Genomic DNA, 22,459 nt, shown 5'->3' on the forward strand with positions numbered 1-22,459 from the left:
CACTTCAGTGGCAAGGCCCCATTCATTCCAATATAAAGTCATTAAGTGAATAAGATGGGTCACTTCGTTTCACATAAGACATTCAACTCTCCAATGGTTTCTTTGATTAATTAGAAAGCTTGTAGACTCATTTAGCATTTTTAAGAATTCAACACGATGCCTCCTTCTGCACCAAGAGGGAAAAAAAAAATCTGCTGTCACAATTTTTCTCTCTACAGAGGTTTTCACATGAGAACAATAAACCCAAAATGCCCAAGTTATAATTATACCTACAGATGACAGATGACAGTTAAAAACTTAATTTAGAGGAAAACCCTTTGACTGAGTTGTTCGGTAAGAAGAGGGATCCTTTGCTTTATAATGGTAATTACTCTGCCATTTATTATTCTATCAGCACATGCAATTAAAGGAGTGCATAGAGGACGCAGCTGATAATAAAGTGTGGGGGGACTGAATGATAATTAACCTCTGCGTCTTGTGCTCCATGCAGTGCTTCTCCCTCTCTTCTTCACTCTTGTCCTGTAGCTGGCTCTCCAGACTGCCGCTGAAGGGGATGACCAAGGCTCCGGGGTCATGACTGTCCACCCACTCCTTGATTTTCACCAACCTGGTAAAAATCAGCAGCCACAAAAGCAGTTGAAGGACTTGATTCACATGAAAGTATTTGTTATTCGCTGGTGTATGTATAGCCATGAGAACAGCTGAACATATGAGTGTTTGCAGGAGGCTTTGTTTCCTTAAAAGTCTTTGACTAAACATCTGACTTGACATTGTCTTTTAGGAAAGAGCATAGATCCACAAAGATTTAAAAAGTAACAGCAATATCACAGTAAAAATACAAGTACAAGTTATGCATTCAAAAGTATATACTTGAAACAAGTCAAAATTACTGATAAGAGGAGAATGCATAAATTCTTATAAGCTGATCATATCTTTCTTCTGAAAAATAATCTGCAAAGTAACCGTAATAAATGCATTAAGTAAAAAGTAAAATTTTTTCCAGTGAAACATAATGAGAAGAGGTATAAAGGCGCACAAAGTGGAGATTCTCAAGTACACGTATCTCAGAATTGTACTTAAGTATTGTAAACTGAGTGCATGTTCTTTCCATCCAGTTCAAAACATACACACAAAGCTTTGGATGGATTTTTACTATAACAAACAAATATAGTTAATTCACCCCAACTAAACATAAAGCCAGGAGAGAGTAAAAAAAAGACCGCAAAGTGTCTCCTTACTCATAAATGTCTTTGTCACTGTCTTTACCACCTGAGTTTCTTTTTTTTTCTTCTCTTTTTGTCCAGCAGGACACCTGACATTGCAGGACAAAGATATCCTCACACTTAATGGTAACTCTCAGTCAGAACAATACAAGGGGGTTAGGGCAATTATGAGATTAGCCCCACAAGCTCTCAGGCTGGGATTGGACAGGTCTCAAAGAACAGCATCACACAAATCCATTTTCACACGGCGGATCTGACCGAGCTCCTAGGCTGGATTGATTCTAAGGGGTCCCTGTCATTATCTGTAATCCTAGTTTCCTGTTTAAAGCCCATAAGAATCAAAGACTGGGAGGGACCCAACCACCTCAATATATCTATTCCAATAACAATGTCACCGCTTTATCACCTACAAAACCATATCACTGCTCCTACCTAATGATTATCAATATACAACATATGACAGGGAGAGCACAATTTTGCTTTGACTGGATGTTTTTCCCAACAAGGTAGAATAACACATTCTACCTTGTACATTTGAAATGCCTCAAATGCCTCATTCCTCTTCAGATGCACATCTATTAAGATATGTAACCTAATATTTCCCTTTCTGTTCGACATTTGACTGCCAACGCAATAAGATAGTTGCCATGTCTCACCAATAAAAGGACAGAAAAATAAAACACATTTAGTCAAAGCCTAAAAAGCTGAAAACAGGAGATGGCGGGCGCTCCAAGAGGGGAAAAAATCCAATCTGAGATAATAGCAGCTGTAGTTTGTCACTTTTAGCAGCACAGCTGTCTATTTGGTGGCACGTTATTTGCATTCCTCAGGTATTGCGTACTCTACAGGCGGCTGAATAATGATTCACAAATCACTCTCTCCACACCAGTCAAGGGCTGTGATCCTTTGAATAGACCATTGTACCTGAGACTGTAATTGGTGAAGACTTGACAGAGCTGAGCCAAGCCAGCCAAGTAACAAAGAGGCTCTCGGTAGAAGGCTGAGGGATGATTTTAATAATGTGAAGCCGAGACGGAGAACGTGAGCTGCAAATGAGCACGGGGGTCTCTGGGTCCTTGCACTGAGTGACACAGGACCAGACAAACACCTTGCCACAGGAACACGAAACTCCCCCTTCCCTCAACTCCAGAAACAAAGCACTGTCAATTAAGAGCTTTGATGTTCCGTCAACATGGCTCCCAAAACCGATTCTGTCAACTTCACCGCTGTCTACCCATGCCACTTTGCAATTTGTATTTATGTCCTTTCCAATTATTTGTGTGGAATTCTATGAGGATGTGTAAATTGGGGAAATATTTATGTAAAACATGCTGCTGATTTTTTTCATCTTGTCATTCATAAAATTCAAAATCATAAAAGGTGTCTATGTAAATCTGTTTTTCAGAGAAAATCTAAATGTTGACAAGAATCATGTTTTCTAGACATAAAGTCTGCTCAATGGCATTGTATCAGCATCTCCTCTTTTGAAAATTGACTGCTTTTTTTAATGCAGTTTTTTTTTCTGCTTAATATCCAAATGTTTTAAGACAAAATGTAGAATATTCTATGCGGACATGTGAATTTCCACAGAGAAATAACAGACACAATATTTGTTCATGTAAAACATTTAAAGGGGGTCTCTATATGCCAAAAAAAAATCCAGTGTGCAAGATTGTGTATGTGTATGTGTGTGTGTGTGTGTGTGTGTGTGTGTGTGTGTGTGTGTGTGTGTGTGTGTGTGTGTGTGTGTGTGTGTGCTTGTGTATGCCTGTGTCTTGTCAGTCTCCTATTATGTCCCAGCACTGAGTGCCATCTCTCACTGCTCGGTTAATAGAAAGATTCAGCACTTTCTGGTCTCGATATCCCTCTCTGAACAAATGATGCCTGAAATTTTTATTCTTTTTATAATGGAATTCCAATGGCCTCTGCTGCAAATCAAGTGGAAATTTTTGCATATCAAGTGGGAAAAATTAAATATTAACCACGTTTTAATGTGATTAAGGGTGACAGGGACATTATTTCTGCTAATCATTCACCAGCTTTCTGGCTCAAACAAAGCTAAGGAACAAGCCATGTTTATGCTTTTCCTGCTGCTCTCGATTCAAAGAGGAAAATAGTTCTCTAGTCAAACTTTTACAAATGAAAAGATGATATGCATTTATTATATATTTTTTGGTTTATGTTACCTGATAAAAACAAGACAATAATAGCCAATAGAGGTTTATCTTACACCTAGAAAAATATGTCAAGTTATTTGTTCTATGCTTGAGATTTGATGTTGTTGTGTTTACAATACATTCAATTTAAAGCACAATATAGTGAAATGAGGAAAAAACTATTGGAGCTTCCACAACAGGCTGGCTCTGAATGGAGATGTCCCACAGGGGGCCACCCTCTGGGGCTAGTCTATTTGTCTTTTTGTGTGGGAATCCTGAAGGGGGGGGGTAATGCCTGTGTTTCCGCATGCCTGGGGCTTCCCTGGGCTTTGTCAGAGCTTTGATCTGCTTAAATGGCTCAGGAGGGGAAAACAATGGGAGTTTCTAAAGTACAGGGGCAGCTACCTGAGACAATGACCTGGGCCTGCGTCAAACATACATTCATACAGGTTGGCTTTATTAGGAGTGCTTAGCCAGTTAAGCCTGTAAAAGGTGGGCCATCACCTCCAGTTTGTGAGCTCCTTTCAGATGCAATTGGATGTTGACAGACCTGAATAGTAATCCACTACCTGCATCCACCACAGCTTTATCACTGACACACCCAACCTGGAGAGCGGAGAAGGGGTCGACGACGGGTGTCTGTGCAGGTGGGTTTAAATAATTTAGGAACACTGGCCAGGTGTTCCCAGTTAGCGCAATGGCACCTCAGCTCCACACAGGACCAAGGCAAAGGGCGCTGGGGCCGCCCCAACCAGCTGATTGTGTTACTGAGCCGTTCCACAAATCTTGGCAGCTGCTGGCGTGCATGCCAGGCACAGACTCATCAAGTAATAAACACAGGGTCCCCTGTGTTTTGCTGCACCCCGGTTGCAGGGACAAGCATCTTAGAGGGGAATGATGCAGCACACAGCTCATACTAACACCCTCCTCTTTCCTTCTTCTGTGGAGAGAGACAGCTATGAGAGGTATAAGCTCATGGTGGCTTTTGAGGCTGGGAAGTCGGGAGCTCTGTGGGAAGCTTTTCATCCTCCCAGTGGTGAGCTCCTGAGCGACAAGAGTGCAGACGCTCTCTGCTCCCTGTGGCCATGGCCTGATCGAAAGGCATTACACATCAGCCTCTAAAAAGGAAGGAGATCTGACACACTGACACACACACACGCACACTATCTCCAATATTGTTAACTTCTTTCAGCCTTCAAAGCAATCACAGGCTGTAGGAAACAGAACCCAGCGCAGGCACAATGGGAGCAGCTTTAATTAAGAGCATCATCTCACATCATATCTCAAACAAACCTCGGGGGTGTGCTGATAACAAGCTTTTTCTAACAACTTTTTCTTTGATAACTTCACCCATAACATTTTTGTGACTTTAAATGTTTGCACATGACAGATATAACCCTAAAGAAAATCATCTCCCCCAGTTTCGTCTTTACGATGACTTTTGAGAACACATTATCAAAGCTATATCCTTGTTTAAGGGTATTTGTGAGAGGGGGATGACAAAAAGCAAACATCTACAATTCAAACAGTAACCCAGAGGAGTACATTCTGCATCACCCAAAATAATTCTCTATATGGGGTATCCATGCTGTCATTCACAGCAGTTGACTGGGCGAGAGAAAATAAGGGGGCTGGGGTAGAGTGGGGGGAGTCATCAAAATGTGACAATTGTGACAAGAGCAGGCAAAGTGTAGCGCCGTAGAAGACCACACGGATTTCTCCATCTCTTCTTTTTTTTTTCCCTGGATGACAGCTTAATGTCTTCCACATGCAATATTTATTCTCATCGTGTGTCAGACTGTCTAGCTGTCCTAGGGAGTACAAAGAATGCCACTTATTAGAATAAAAGCAGAAGGAAGGTAATCAAGGACATATGTAACATCAGCCAATCATGTCCCCTTCCAATTCTGCATATTTTTTCCCCTCCCCTATTCATAACAGTTCAACAATAATCCTGATAATAAGCGTTTAGGAGCTGTATGTGGCAGCACTAAATTCACTTATTTGTCTCATTAGAGCTGCCGAGGCCACAGGCAACTCACTGTTGCATGTGTGATCGGGCTTAACCTTATCGCAACGATAATGAAAAGCACAGCTCAACAAAGCAAAAGCTATCAAAATGTATCATTAGACAGACTCTAAACTTGCAGACATTTCCTTTTTTATGTTATGCCAAACTTGGACTTGCAGGGGAACAATTCCCAGGGCGCCTTCAGAGAAAGCGAGCATGTTGTGTTGCTACAGGGGTGTCTACATACATTATAAACTGCAGGAGACCCACTCAGCATTAGCGTCCTTGGGTTTGACAAATGAGGGTGAAGTGACAATCTGTATTGGATTTTTGAGAGCAAGCAGATTTCTTGCAGGGTCATTAAAGAACAAACAAGAACAGAAAATGTCTCTTTATCCTCAAGTTTAAGGTCTGTCTCATTAGTTACAAGAACAGTGCTGTGTCTTCGCCACCAGGACACAACAAAAGACAATGGGGTGACATGTTAACAGTGTCCTTTCATTACCTGGACAGGGGACAGTCAATAACCAGGATAACTGGACAGACAGGACTTTATTAGCTCCATCTGTTTCAGTTTTGCTGTACAGCCTCTCCTGTTGTTTTTTCTCATTGAAAGCTAGCTGAAGGCATCCATTAGGACTGAGTGTGGGCAGTAGGACAAACATCTTACCATGGGAAAGTGTTTCTCAGGATCCCACACTGCACAAGGAGAGAGTGGCCGACTGTGCACAAAATATAAAAGAGCAAGTGATCGTATATATCCCTCACAGCTTTAAAAAGGGAACGCTAACTCCCCAGATAGTGGTTCCTAAAAACTTGGATGGAGCCAGTGGTTTTGCACTCAATAAAGTTTCAGTTGTGTTTATGGGAATTATGGTTTGGAGTTGCTGAAGTGGGCTGCAGTGACTGCTTTCATGTAGTGGCTTTCAGTGAATCATAATAGTGTCCCCCCATCTCAGTTGATCTTCTGTCTCTAAATCTTGAGGCAGAAATAGCTGGCTGTATGTCAAAATGATCACACAAAAGAAAAATGCATTTTTAACTTATTACTGTGCTTATTCAAAACCCCCAAAATGCATATAACACAATACAATTAAAGCTATAGGCATGTGCTCTCGAAACAACTGCCACAAGTGCAACTCCTGTCAGGGCTTCCTTTACTTTAATTGTCAAAGCTCCTCCTACAGGCCAACCAGAGTATCAGTCTTATGGCAGCAAAGACATTTTCTTCTCCTTCCTTAACTGCGGTTGGAATTCTTTTTAACAGAGATGTCAGCTCGTGTTTTCAGTGCAATAGACCCTGCAGATAACTCAGATGTTATACTGTATTTTTCTTATTGCCAAAAATCCCTATAAAACGGGTCACAGATACATAGTTTAATTCTTATAAATAATAGGATAAATAGTTTCCTTAAACACCTGGGCACTGTAGTTTTTAGCAAACATCCCTTAAGAGTACACAATGCACTTGTTGGGGACTATTTTCAGCTGAGGAGTGATACACATTTTGTCAGCTAGTGGGTATTAACAAGAGCAGAAATCAAGATAAACTACAGTGTCCATGCATGTTGTTATAAAGGAAAATGTCACTCAGTGCAATGGTGTGGCTTACTGATGAGAATCTAATTGTTTTTAGACAACAATGGAGCTCTATGGCAGGGAGGGATGAGATCAGGTTTTGGCTACACACACAACACTTTATAGAATTCATTCATCGTTGGTTTTGATCTTTTTATATGAAATTTGTTGACAATAAGAACACATATAAAATACCTCCAACCATATCCTTTTTTACTTATAATGTGAAACGTAGACAAGGGTTGAGTCAGTGTCTTTCTCAAAGACACCTAAACATAAAACAAGGCCTTTTTTCTGAGATCAAACCGGACAAAGACTTGTTAAAATCAAGTCTCCTGAAGTGCTGCAACACACTGATTGTTGTCCAGACCAAAGCTGTCTTTTCATCATCATAGTCAGAAATGTCTGATGAGAGCACAAGCATGGCAAACAATTTTCTGAATTACACCATGCCAGACAAATATGTAGGTAATTAATTATGAAAGATCAATTCATGCCTTTATGGCAGGGAAAAAAAGATGATTACAAAGGCTGACTAGAAGAGCAGCTGTGGCATGTAACTATTTCAGTTGTGGTTTCCCAAACATAAAGACAGAGGTAGCTAATGTAACACACATTTAGAATAAAATAATCGTCAAAGACACAAAGTATTCAATACGTTTGAATGAGTGTAATAATAAGACTCGAAGAGTACAGACTAAGGAGAGAAGTAGGTCTTCACATGCCCTGACATATACACACACTTGCATACAAGCAGGCAAACAGACAACCACCCACCCACACACAGTATACACAGTTAATAAAAGCTCCAAGCAATAGTACCCTGCAGTTCTTACACTCACCAGGCGAACCCACACAGCACACACTCACAGACATAGGTCACGCTTGCTGGTTTCCTTAAAGGTCAACTTATCTACTTAAGAGGCACCAATTTACTTTAATGCACATTGTCCAAAAGAAGAAGAAAAAAATAGAAAAAGAAATGGCAAGAGAGAAAAACATCACAGCATATCTGGAGTATTCTCAGCTGTGCTTTTTACCATTTCAAAATGGGACTGCTCTTGGTTCTCTGAGGAGGATTGAACAAATGTCTGATATCAAACCTATTAAAAAGACATAAAGACTGATAAAGCTGGCGAGGCCAAAAGCTTATAAAATAAACAATAACTGACAAGTGAAAACACACTAACACTGGGCAGGCTGCAGCCACCACATCATCAACAGTGCTCTAATGACCCTCTCTAACACACAAACTCGGTATGCGGCACAGAGAAAAAGTCTTCGAGGCAGCTCACTGACGCCGAGGAAAGAGGAGAAAGCCTCTTGATAGACTCTTGTAGATGCCATTCCCTATCACGCAATGCCTCTCAGTCATAAACACATGACAAATGCGGCCTTAATCATTTTTTACGAGCGGGGATGTGCAGGGGGCAGTGCATGGTTAGAGGGGAGAGGGGAGCGGTGAGCAGCAGGCGGCCCCCTCTGCACAGAGGAGAGGGCTATGTGGTAAAGTCTCCTCTGGAACATCACTCGGCCAGCGATGCTTTGATCTCCACACCGCAATTACACCAGCATCCAAATGAGCATGGAGTCGCCTCTGAAACAGACTTCAAACATGCACATGTACACATTCTAATACACATACACTGTATAGGATTGGAGCCATGTGCTCCTCTCAACAGTAAATGATGTACTGTCTCCAGCAGAGAACCTGGGGATGAAAGGAGGCCTTGCTCCTCGTCTGATCCCTCCATTAATGATGGCTTGCTGAAGCTAATACTGTGTATTCTCGTCTAAACAAGGGCAGCTTCCCAGACTCCAAACAGGATGATCTTGGTTTACAATGGACTGCTTTTGAAAGCTAGAAAAGTTTGATCAAACTGCTGCAATCGCCCATATGAGACAAAAGCTACAGCAATAATCAATTGTGTCTCTACAACCTGTGACAGAGTGTGTGTCATAAGGAAATCAATTAACTTAGATACATTAAAGTCATAAAATAATGTTTGGTGGAGCGTGCTGCTAGAGCATTAACATAAAGCCTGAGTGGCAGCATGAACAAAACACCTAGAATATAAAACAGTACCACTTGAAAAACCTGAACCTGTGAAATGGCCTGAATGGATGTCCTGAGAGACACAGATGAGATTGGCTTATTTGCCTCATTTTTGGATTCGCCCTCTTTTCCTCCACACATTTTTGAGCTGAGATTGCAATTTGTCTTGCTGTTTGCTTTGAATAGTCCTTAACCGTATCATCATCTCAACTGTGCTGGTGGAAAAACACGGGAGCATGGCGACAGCCAAATGGCAGTCTGGCGTCTCTGCTGCAGACTAGCTGCCATTAGAGTTGAGAGCAGCATTTATTGTACAATTAGGGCCAGCTAGATCTACCTGTAATCATCTCCATACAGGTGTGAGCTGCTCTCTGGACAAGGGAAGTGACTCATCACTTGTCAAACATCAACACTTTGATGTCGGCATTGTTCATTGTGGCGCCCTCAGGATACCTGAGCACTACTGTTTGGATCTTTAAAACGCTCTAAGATTTATTGCGTTTCACACAGTTAAAAAAGAGGCACACACACGCAACATGAAAAAACCCCTCTTCCTTCTGATGACGGATGCTCCACATGTCATGAATCATTTGATTTAGGAGTTCTCTTTCTCCTCCCTCCGTCTGACACTCATACTTTCGTGTCAGGAACATTTTAACAAACAGTCATAGGTAAACAACTTCCCTTGTAATACAATGCTGCCAAGCAAAGCATTAAAAATACATTTTGGAAGGACTGACACCACAAGCCTAGAGGGCAATTGGAAAAGTGCAATAACAATCCACAAGTTGGTGTTATTGACAAAACGGCTGTAGTGTGGAAAAAGTAGCCTTTTCAGATATAATGGTTGTCTAACACCAGCCTTCTAGATCCGCTCTCACTGTCCACATGACATTACAATAAAACGTGTTTTGACAGAACAGAGCTCGAAACACAGCAAAGAAGTTTATTTAGTGCATTAAAGGTCATCCACAGTAAATTCACATTATGATTAGTGTTGCACCTGCAAAGTAAAAAGTGCAAATCCATGTATATTAGCGTTAAAAGCACCAGCTCTCTGTGCATCAAGAAAGCCTCAGTTGTCATTGTGATCTGTGGGAATTTCATTTGTAAAGTCATGCTTGGAAAACTACTTCAGCAACAACATGTGAGGACAAAACCAAATATTTGGAGCCAGACATATTTAGATATAATAAGTATAATATTCATAGAGTGTTATCCAGATGATTTATTGGCTCTCTCCAGATGATTTTAATCACTTGTTCGGTTTGAATGGACATGTTTGTTTGTTTTTTGTCATTTAAAGCCTTCCATATGATATGACAAATTTTGATGGAAAATGGGGACCATATGTTAGTATGAGCTTAATGAAGTGCAGAGTCTGGTTGGGGTTTGCAGAGCTGGATGTTGTGTTAGAGCTTACTTAGCGGCACCTCCAGGCAGATCCTCTCACAAAGATATGACCGTTTTTTGTCAGCAGGAGACCACAGTCATCAGCTAGGCTAACTCACACTCACACACACACACACACACACACACACACACACACACACACACACACACACACACACACACACACACACACACACACTTCTCACACCCCAGCATATGCATACGCAGACGCATGCACGTACACTTTTTATAGCTGAAATGCAGATTCAATCAAAGTTAGTAGAAATCAATGTAAATCCGTACATAAGCAGAAGGAAAGCTCTTCGGTGATGATTAATGAGGCCAATGAGTCGGCTCCAGCCTTTCCTCGAAGCACTTACCATTTGTTCTTTTTCCTGATGTAATCTTTCTCAGAGAGGTTAACGAGGTAAATCATTGGTTTGGATGTCAAAAACAAGTATTTGTTCAACACTTCGATCTGTGACAAAGACAGACAGGGCAAGTACTGAGAATCCAAACTTTCCAATGTTGCCTTTGAGGACAGCATCGATATAAGTGAAGCCAAGTCAAATTAGGGTCTGGTATATAGGCACTGTGGGGAGCGACTTTAAAGCCTCTAAATTAAAGCAGCGCGGCCAGATGTCATTAGCTTGTACAAAAGTAATGTCAAAATACAACCAACAAAAGACTGTGCATAATATTAGCTTGTGATTTGCACAAAAGACGAAACAAAAGAGGAGAAACAGCAGTTGTACTTTTAGGTCAGATGAAAAGATTAGCAAGATAAATCACATTAATAAATTTGACTGTAACATCAAAGGCTTACCTCCTTGTCGTTCCAATCATGATAGTAGCGAACGTGTTTCTTTTCATCCATTACCCAGCTCTTGATTTTGCACATAACGTCCTGTTTGGGGTTAAAAGAGAATGAACAAGAAGCCATTAAAGGAGATGAAAAAGAATATAAAACCAGCAGGGTATGGGGTAATTATTTCCTAAATGCATGGCATCCTGATGCCAAAATGAACAATGGCTGTGCTCGCATTTGAGCAGGAGTGGCCTGGCTTTGACAGGGATGGCATGCACAAGGCCCCCTTCCCTCCTGTAAATCATGACAAAATGCCTTCTGGGGTGTCTCGCTTAGAGTCACAGTTTTGAACATCAATATTCCATTGGGACTGTTTAATGAAAAGGATAGAGAGGAGACTAAATTGGAAAGAACGGGAAACTAATTGGAACTTGGTTAGTTAGGTGTAAATTATTGGTCCTTCCTCAGGCACTTTGCAGAATGTATACTGAATAAGCACTAGTGAGGTACAGAACTAATTATTCACTGTTTCTTCTGGAGAAAATATTGAGCATTTCCAGCTATGTATGCCACATTCATTACTGAGGTACTTGTGGGTTGAGACCACAGGCAAGACTGGGCCTTGACAGGATCTGGAAGCGGAAAAGGGTGGGAAAAAGGGAGGGAGGTAGTTATAAAATTTGTAATAAAGAAATTGAGCCTATTATTGTTGATCCAGCCCCACAGAAATTAGCGGAACACATTCTTTTTGTTCCTGTCAACTTGACCTCCCCCTTCATATAAAAACTCCCCCACCCCCTGCAACACTCCCCCTACCTCCTTTTCCCTCCCCAAACCCTTGCAGCACTTCACAATCATACTCCCTTTTGAAAGAACTGAGGAAAAAATCCTGCCAGAGCCTCAATTACACAATGGCAGAAAAAGCTCCACACACTGACCCCCAGCCAGCTGCATTCACTCTCTGCACATCTCTCTCCACAGGAATTCTAAAGGCCTTTTAGTCAGGCAGCCAGAGTGCAGCCAGCGGGAGAGAGCGCAGGAAGAGCTGCATACACTCCGCCCGCGCCGTCCCAAGTCTTCACAGAGAGATTAATCATCTGTGAAATGGAAACAGCAAACGGCCAGTGACACAGGCTGAACCCGCTCCAGGTTTCCCTCATCAGCTCGCAGCCACCGTGCAGCGCTCCTCTAACAGGCAGGTGTTAATAAAAGGCATATAGGTCCCACAGGGGTCAAACACATATGCCTGCCACCATGAAGCGCCGCTGGTGGGCCGGCTTCTTATTATTGTTTTGTGAGGATAGGGATTTTGAGGATTCACGTGGACAAAAGCAATGAAACATTGTTCTTGTAAACACAGTTCCATCAAAATGTATTTAAATCGTCCTAGCATTGCATACATATGAGCCCCGTGCTGCTGCATGCATATGGATTTTGCAGAAACTCACAATTAAATATTCAGGGACTTTTTTTATTCAGACAGCAAATTTAAGCTATTTTACAATATATTAAAAATTTCTGATTTTCTTTCTTCCTTACAAAACTGAATTTTGTTAAACAGCATATTTTCAGCTGTGAGCTGCAGCAGCAAGAGTATTAAATCTTGAGCGTATAAAAAAACCCCACACAGGTTATATTTCTATTAATTTTGCCCCTCTATAAAACAGCATTCCTCTCCCTAACTAATATCTGTTTTAGTTCACAATAGTAATCATCCTCTTTTGTGTTTTGTCTTTCCTGTCCTGTTTCAGTAGGAAATACATAAAAAAAAGCAAGATCCTCGAAACACTTCATGCTTCATTTGTGTCACAAACTGCAAATATTCAACATTATTACTTTAGGAGCACATGCATAGGCATCACACTATAGCACAATTATCTCTCAGTGATACAATAAGGTATAGTGTTTCTATACATGTGGTAACAATGTACAGGAAATTTCCTATACTGCCTACATTTTTTGAAAAAGAAGCTAAAAAGCAATATTAATTTTAATGTTTTGCAACATTGAGATTTTTGTGGTCTTATCATAATTACTTGAGAAATTTACTTAATCAAATATTTTTTTCATATTGCAAATCACTAGTTGGATTTACTATATTTTTATTTCACTTTCAATGACAGAACATATAAAATGTGAGAAGGTGTGTTAAAAAAAATTATTTAATTGAAAAAATTGATTTTTAAGACACAACTTAATGTAAACATTTGTGTCCACTAACCAGCTCTATAAGTGTGAATGATGCATCATCTTGAATCATATTAGGTATACTATGTGACAATAAGCAGATATCTAAATGGTAAAATAATTGTGTAAATCTCAGACCACATAAAGACCTGTAGAGCTTATAGGAAACTGAGTGCAACAATGGAAAATTATTATTTCAAATGTCTTGCAAATTACTCAATAAAGAGAAAAATCTAAGGAAGTAATCATGATCTACACAAAATTTCTCTTTTATTCACGCTGTGGCTCTGCAAAAGAAAGTACAAACACTGCTGTTTCTTATAAACAGTACATTTAGACGTAGTCTTGATGCACATGTTCTGCATATAGATTACATAAACATGTATATGTGCCTTTGCACAGCTGAGCGTGTCAAACGCTAGGCGCAGCCTGTGAGACAATCACACAATCCCTCCCATCTAAAAGCTTGCTGCAGCCTTTGATAAGCACCATTCTTTGCCATCTAAAGAGGTCTTCCATAGATTTCACTTGCCGACGTGTGCACAACCTTTGACAAGTAATGTATCATTTTTATTCATTGCCTAAAATTGTTAGCAATTATGTGCGTAAGCGGCCACCTGCCTAGCCTGAATGGCTCCTGTCTGTGGGGCTACAGGGGTGTGGGGAAGTGGCTGAAGGGGGGGTTTAGTCTGAGGGGAACCCACCAAATACTGGGCCTCGGCAGCAGGTGAAAAAGCCCCACTCGTTAGTGTAATGAGTGGTCAGAGCCTCGGTGTGTCGGGGCCTGAAATTGGGCATGACGCTCCAAGTGAAAGGCCAGATCCCCTCGCGTGCTAGTTCAACCTATCCTGCTCCGCTGATGGAAGGGCATCATGAAACGTTTACAACCAAATCATTGCTAACATTGGCTGCTCAGCCTCATTACCTTAACAATATGACCATCTGAATGCGTGTGCATCCACATACATTTTGATCTGACATCCAGAAGGTGGATTATTTTTCTCTGATCTTACCCTGCATTTGGCCCTGCACCTCGCTGCATGCAACCGAGAAATCCTCTGTCAGAGAATATTCTAAACATTTACGGTATTCATAGCAAAGTATTGGCATATGTGTCACCCACTGCATGGCCTTATACAATTTCCTGAGCTGCTGTAGGTGTATAAGCATGAGCAAAAGCTGTGCCATGATTTGAGTATTACTTTAGATAAAAAGAGCTGTGTGGAAACACTTTCATTAGCCCAGTGCTGCAACCCAGGGTCAGCCGCTGAATAAGTAACTCTCTATTAATGATTTCTACAGCAGAAAACCCCTGACCCCTGATCACTTTCAATTTCAGAAATGGAAAAAAATGGGGCAGGGGGAGGGGTGAGACCTATTGGAGGGAGATTAAAAAAAACATACTTTTTTTCTCCTTGGCCATGTGTGTGGGAGGGTTATTATTTGTGCCTTGCTGTGAGGGGTAGCAAAGGGCCTGCTGGGACATTGACTCACGTATTCTGGTTTGAGTTTCTTGTCACTGCCTCTAATGGCCGTCTTCTCCAGCTTGTCAATAATAGGGCCGATCATCTCCTCATCCTTCAGCCTCAGCTCCTCGTGAATGATCTCCATATCCCTCACTGGGTCCACTGTCCCCTCAACATGGATGATATCCTCATCCTCAAAAGCACCTGCAGCGATAGGACAATAAACATACAGAGAGATTATCAGTATAGAATTATTTTTTTTTTGCAGCGACAACAACACTTTTTAACGTGAAGACAGTACAAGCAACAGAATCAGGTCCACAGAATCAATAACATTGACTTCTTGAGATCGAATGTGGAACAGTGATTAGATTTGACCCAAAAAAATCATTACCTTTCTGCAGGTAATATGGGAAAAATAAACATCCACATGAAAAAGCACAGTGGGAGTCACAGGGAAGTCATAACAAATACAATGGAATACTCAGGAATATATTTATTGTTTCTTTTCAGTATGCAAGTGTCAGAATTGCAAAAAAAAACAGCTTATAGTGTCAAAGTAAGTTCCATTAAAATTGTCTTTAAGTGCAGCAAAACAGGCTTGTGTGTCACTCTGCATAAAGTGGGGAGTGTTTGGTCGTGCATTTTGTACCCCTTTGTCTTAAAACTATTAGCCATTAAGTTAAAAAATACAATAAATTAACAAAAGTGAGTATGATTTAAGAGAAAAACCTCAATATTCACAGACCACAGGAGACCGTCTTCCCTTATTAATTTGCGTCGTAGACGTCTTGGCTGTGCTGGTGATTGGGTAATGAGGCTCTGAAGCAGACCATTTATCCAGCAGCGGCTCTCAGGACTCCTGATTCTCCAGCAGAGGGAGGGGGTGAGGGAGGGGGGACACGGGTCTACATCTGTCACATGCGAGTGACAGCCTTTAACATTACCAGTGGACTGCAATATGTCCTTTAATTTGCAACCCATACAGTTGGTGCACTGTTTGTTTTATAATATCACACATTTTGCAAATTAAAGGGGGATTTACAGTGGTGGAGGGAGTACTCAGATCCTTTACTTAAGTAAAAGTGCCAACACTTCAACATAAAAATACTCCATTAAGTAGAAGTCCTGCATTTGAAATGTCACTTAAGTAAAAGTTTGTAATATCATGACCAAATTGCGTTTAGAGAAAACAATTAAGATTACTCCCATGCATCTAATACAATGTAATACTGTTAAAAATAATATTACTATTATTATTACACTATTGGATTATTATCACTGATTGCAGCTTGAACAATTTTATAGTATTCCACACTGGGGAACCTTCATGCTAGATTTAGTTAGTACTAGTAAATCTAGCATATTTGGATTTGGAATATGGCTTCACACATTTTGTAAATCCGTCAACAGTGACTTGGGAAGTTTCACGCTGTGGCATAATGGGAATGCCATCTCATTCAACAGGGTAGTGGATGTCAGGTGAATGATGACTTGGCTTTAAGTATTACCGTGCTGAGGGATGTTTGGAATGTGCATGGTGGAGTCACTTAATGACATCAACAATCCATATTCTTGTGTTGACACCTAAACAGTGAAGGTCTGTTGACAGGTGAGGCCCTGCCAGATGTTAACGTCACTGAGGTGATTCGCACTATTCAAGGCTGTCACGTTGTTTCTCAACAGGTTCTAACAGTGATAGATGTAGAAAATATTGATGATTCATAGCTGTGTGTAGTTGTCATGATGGGCAACAACATGAGATTCAGGCAAATCTCTGCAGAGCTGCCTTAAGTTATCTGAACAGTTAAGTTATCCCCTGCCTCTCCAATAATCAATGTCCTGGTTGTCTAAAGAGGAAGCCAGATCTTTCACAAACTAGAAACACGGCCGCTGAGACCATCTCTGAGAGTTTTTTAGTTGCATGCTCAAGGGACGGCAATGCCAGTCCGTCAGTCCACGACTTTAGATCAGGCTGAAATATTGCAACAACTGTTTATTGGATTGACAGGCTAATGCTCATTGATGTTTCACCTACATGTATGACATTTTGTAGGCAGATGTAACATGTGGAGACACAAACTCACTCCCAAAACCAAACAGGAACTTATATTAGCCAATGTTTAGGCTTTTACAGGCCCTGTACTTTAACAAACTCCCCCTACAGATTTACTCAGAACAAATTCAAATTTGGTCAGGAACTTTGATCAAACATTTGCGTTTTCAAGCAACATTGTTGCCGTGGCATGATGTCATAAAACAGGAAGTTGTTGTAAATTCAGTGCACTTTATCAAATCTGCTCCAAATTTCCCAAGCATGATATGGGTCCAGGTCTGTGTACATTTGTATGCCAATATAGACACATAGCTCTGCCCCTTTCATCACCCATGAACCATTTGTTGTTGACTTGTGTGGGGGGGGGGGGGGGACATTGCTTGGATTAAAGAGGGACACATACATGATTTACCATGAAACTAAACAACAAGGCGTTTACAATCTAGCGTCACTCATCAGACATATCGAAGCTCAACAACAAAATGACAGATAACCAAAAATCCTATTCCAGTGGCCTTATTACATGCGAGTCAACAGAAGCTGTAGACTTTTGTGCAAGCTGTCATCCTGTGCGTTGTCCTCATGGTGAAATGAACTTATCCAATTACTCTTTGCCTAATCAGGCTGTTTTGGTTCCTCTCCTCTTGCAGAGGTACTCCACAGTATAAACAGTTCACTTACGCCGCACAGAAAGGGGCTAATCAGTGGAATTATTGTTTTGCTGCTCCAATTTACCAGCTCCCTGTTCACCACTGATTGGAATGAAAATTTGCTATTGTGTCTGCATGAACCCACAAAATATAATGCAATGTAATCATTTTGTTAGCTGCAAGAATATACATACATTATAAACAATTATGATGTATAGTTTTGATACGGAATGGAAAATACATACAAGTTAGTTGTTCAATTTAGAACATATTAATGAGGAGCAAAAAGGTTTAAAACAGGTTCACATGGTTAATAAAGTACTCATCATTGGTATAAATCACTGCTAATGAAAGCATGAGAAATGACTATATGTCAGTCCATTTATTAAAATCTTTAAAAACCTAAAGCAAGCACAATCATTTTGTAACTCCTTTCTTACTTTTTTAAATAAGTAATTGACAGTTTCTTACTATTGTTATACATCCCTAATAAAAAAGCTGATAAATCAAAATTTCAAAGAGTCTTTCAAAGAGCAGTAGCAGCTGATTACTCACTATTTAGTCATCAGCTGACACTCTCCTCTGACTGCCACATATTCCAAAGTAATTTGCTTTAATTAACTTCGCCTAATTTAACATTCACATCTACTTTACCGCCGTCCCATTCAAGGCTTAGAGCTGGAGAACAAATGCACGAGGTGAAAGAGAGGAGAGAAATCGGAGGGGCAATCTCCACAATTAGTCCTTTAACAACTGGGTCTGGGTAGGGCTCTGTGAAGACAGCTCTTATGAGTCTGCGGCGCCACACAAAGCCACATGCAAGACAGTTAAAACACACAAAAAAGAAGAGAGAGGTTGGAAAGGCCCACGAGTCAGGCCTGTCTCACAATTTGAATTTTACTGCTTCATTTCAAATAGTGTATGTTTTGAAGACACTATTAACAGGTGCTCCTTTATTGACAGAACAAAAGGATTAGTCTCTAAAGGGTGAGTGGTGTTCAATGGTCTGATTAGGGATCGGGCTAAGCTCTGCAAAATTATGGACTTATAGCGGCACTGCAGGCTGGCGCAGCCTGAGAGGATATAACTACATAAACTGACATTTACAAATAAAAAAACACTGACAAAATAAAAAAAAGGAAAGCAAATTAATTGATTTGACCATTTTTGTTGATGTGTTTTACATTAACCTCACCATGCAAAATGTCACTTCAACACATTTTTTTCTAATACAAATAATTTTTTTTTAAAAAGAATAATTTGCAAGCTGTTTCCAGTTTGTACAGGATTAACACCTAAAACAACCTCAACCAGCTTGAGGTAGCTATCATCACTTTTCTGTCAGGTATACAGACAAGGCAGTCATCTGAGTCAAGTCAAGATCAATACTGATAGAGCTGCTTCCTCTGATGTTGCTACCTGGGAGGATATGTGGTCAACATAATTCAGTAAAATTACAGTATTCATTGACTTCTAACTTCCTTTGCATGTTTTCACATGCAAGATGGGTGCGAGCACATCTAAAGAACTTACATTCCTCACCCTGCTTTTAAAATGTCCATGCAAACTCAGTGCCGCAATTCTCCTGGTATTCAGAGCAGTAAAAGCTATTTTATGAGTCTGTCAGGAAAAGCACATTATGGATGTCTTCCCAGCATAGAAACACTGCCAATGCACACATGAGTATTTCTGTTCATTCAGGAAATATCTACTTGACATTCATTTTAGGATACATGAAATTGACAGCAATTTGTAGTATGTTGCTTCTGTAACAGAGTTTGTGGCATATTCAGCCTTGTTTCTTTGCTTATATCAATTATGGCAAATACATTGGCTGCTAAAAAGCAGTTCGACATCAGAAAATAGTGGGTTTGAGCCCTTCAGAGAAACACAGAAAAATGTTTTCTACATGATCCCATCTTTCAAAATAGATCACAGTGAAATCATAGTGCTCGATGGTATGAATATCTGTACCTCACAAGGTGTCTCCAATTCCAGTGTGTAATACCAAACTGATTATTAAAAGGTGCATCTTTCCAAAATGTTTGCTATTACTGATGGGGAAAAAATACATGTAGAGGGAAGTCGTTTAGACAAGCCTGATCTGTGTGCAGTTGAAAAGTAGATATATGGGGAGGCTCCAGTTTTCATGAACTCTGACAGAAAACAACAGTGTTAATTCCCCTTATGATTAGCTTAACCTCTGTCACTCCATTTATTTTGTTAAACCACTGAGCATGAGAGTATCTTGATTGAAAGAAACCGTCATATGCACACCACTGTTGTCCCACATCATTCAGTGAACAAACCTTTTTAGATCTTTAACTACTATAGGGCTACTGATTGCACAGGCACCAGCAATTTCCTAACCAACCGCCACCTGAACAATGATGTGTTCAGCTTTCAGACCCTCCAGCCTTTCAAAGGTGAATCATTTCACAGTTTGGAGCGAGATCTCCATAGCAACTCCTCTTTGAAGGGTTTAGAATCACCATCCAATAATTCTATGATCATCGGGCCTTGCCTTTCCCAGTGGTTCTTTTCACAGCGGACAGGCAAGGGGGGCATGAGGAGGAAGCAGGAAGATTCTACAGTCTATTTCAGGCAATTCATCTTGCAGCCCCATTAGAATTCAAAATATTGCGACCTTCAATCACCGGGCATGTTATCTGGAGCTGTGGCGATCTCCAGTCAAGATGGGTAGACATTTTGCTCTAATCATCCTCGATGAGTGGAGGCTGACAAAAAACTCTTCATTCTCGCTGAAGCAAAATGCTCATTTAAATACTATGACAGCACCTCAACACAGCCCCGAAAACACACAAAGGGAGGATGATCCCCATGCACAGCTAAATGATCTAGATTTAGAATTGCTGTATTGGTTGATATTACTAATATAAACAAAGACCCACATGCAGGGAAGCGTATTTTTCTCATTGATTTTATTGCAACCTTACTGTTTTTTCTCAAGCTTAACAAAACACAACATTAGTGCAGGTGCTAGGACCCAGCTGAGACTGTTGTACAACACAGCTATATTTGTGGTGTGGGAAGTGGGTTGTTTACTTCTTATAAACCAGTTACCTTTGCTACAACAGAGTGGATCTGAACATTAAAACAACAGATTAAGAAACAAAATGACACATTAATGCACAGACAAAACAAGTGAGTATTTGTCCAAAATTGACAATTGACTTAAACCTTAAATTTGTTTCCTCTTTGATAATGTAATGCAATTTTCATCAGAAGTATTCATTTGACAAAAACAGTTGTTGGCGTGATGGTACCTCAGCAGAAAACAGTATTTCATACAGAATTACTATTCAAAGATGCAACTTGATGGTTGATGGATAAAGCTATAATAAATGCATTATGTATGTGGACTTGTGAAAATGTTTGTTTAGTAAAAAGTGTTTTAATGCTAAGCTAATTAGAACAGTGCATTAAACTACCATTACTGGAAACATATTGTTTACTTTCCTTCTTTTAAGATATGCTTTTTTGATTCCATAGATGTCCATGAAGGGACCCAATAGGCCCTTTTCTCTGATCAGCATACATTAAAAGGATACATCTGTTGATGTTCTTTTTTTGTCACAAATCCAATGAAAAAGCTACAAACGACAATAAATAAAGTCAATATAATAGTCAGTATTTTTTTAAAAGTCAGACAAAAGATTCCTCTGTGTCATAGATCTTCATTGTTGTCCAAAAAATATTGAACATGTCAATGAGCCGCATTGTTACACTGAGTGACTCGCTTCTTCATGGCCACTGTTGTTTATTTTGAGTCAAACCCACAAACCCCATCCTGGTGCTAAAAATATTCACAGTGTTCCAAATGTGCATTAATCCGCTGCTGAAAATAATCCCCAACAAATGCCTGTTTAACAAATATGTGCTATAGTGCCCTCACGAAAGTTACTCAGATATTTCTTATCAATATGAAACTCTATTTAGGTGCCGTTTTTAAAGATTTTCATCTTCAGTGGACCGAACCTTTTTAAACTTGACAACATGAACATTCAAAATGGGCCCTTTTGTATTTCCTGTTGCAATGTTTATTAATGCAGTAGCTAAAAGGAAGTAAACTTGGACCAAAACGGTTGCCCTTGCAACAGAACAGCAATGAAAATGTCTATAGACTAGATAGGGAGGTGTAAGATCATTCCTAGCTGTTAAGTCTGTTTCTGCGTAAGTACATTGAGAGATGCAAAAAAGGAAGTCAAATTCCTTGTATGGGTAAAGGTGATTATTATTTTGAAACATAGGTTTCCTAAAGAATTGTTAGTTTATTTGTTTGATAGGATTTGTTGACAGTGAAAAAAGAGACCAACAATGTCTTTTGATTGGGAGAAAAACTACAGTATGACATAAATGTATACTTTAGGTCTTTGGAGGATTTCCCTCTTTTAAAAAATCACTCTGTAAAATACTTTAGCAAAATAAAAATTGCATTTCTAAAAGTTACTAAAAGTGGTCCAGGAATGACGTATTTCTGTAGGCCAACCCCAGAAGTTAGCATCACACTGGTTCCCTCGACAAAAAAGTCAATGTTGTTTTTTCCATTGGATTGGATTTTGGTTTAAGTAAACACATGTTTATGATATTATGAACACAGGTTTCATAATTTTTGAAGCGTAAATGCAGTCAGCAGAAGTAAAAAGCTAATGTTAGGCTATAGACCAAACTGCGGAGGCTGTGAAGGCTGACCAGTCAGCATGAAGTCGCTTTGTACGCTTTTATTAACACACGTAAAAACTTCAAAATTCCGTAGGTGGGTATTTACTGATGTATTTTATATACAGAACAAAAAGGTGAAAACTCTCAAGCTTGTGTTAAGCACAGACCTTATTTCAGGCATCTAACCAAAAAC

At 40.0% G+C, this 22,459-nt stretch overlaps 1 protein-coding gene across 1 annotated transcript in view; it reads right to left on the minus strand.

Moving 5' to 3' along the window:
- LOC137890878 (obg-like ATPase 1) overlaps window positions 1-22,459 on the minus strand; it is a 39,383-nt gene that overhangs the window by 6,378 nt on the left and 10,546 nt on the right. The window contains exons 5-8 of the mRNA XM_068735181.1: window positions 14,906-15,081; window positions 11,243-11,323; window positions 10,797-10,894; window positions 467-607 (exon numbers count right to left, since the gene is read on the minus strand). Of these exons, the coding sequence (XP_068591282.1) occupies window positions 467-607; window positions 10,797-10,894; window positions 11,243-11,323; window positions 14,906-15,081 (496 nt within the window). The remainder of the gene's footprint in view (window positions 1-466; window positions 608-10,796; window positions 10,895-11,242; window positions 11,324-14,905; window positions 15,082-22,459) is intronic.

This window comes from Cebidichthys violaceus, unplaced genomic scaffold (assembly GCF_023349555.1).
Source record: "Cebidichthys violaceus isolate CVI_PGR_0920_01 unplaced genomic scaffold, fCebVio1.0.p SCAF_11, whole genome shotgun sequence".
NCBI lineage: Eukaryota > Metazoa > Chordata > Actinopteri > Perciformes > Stichaeidae > Cebidichthys > Cebidichthys violaceus.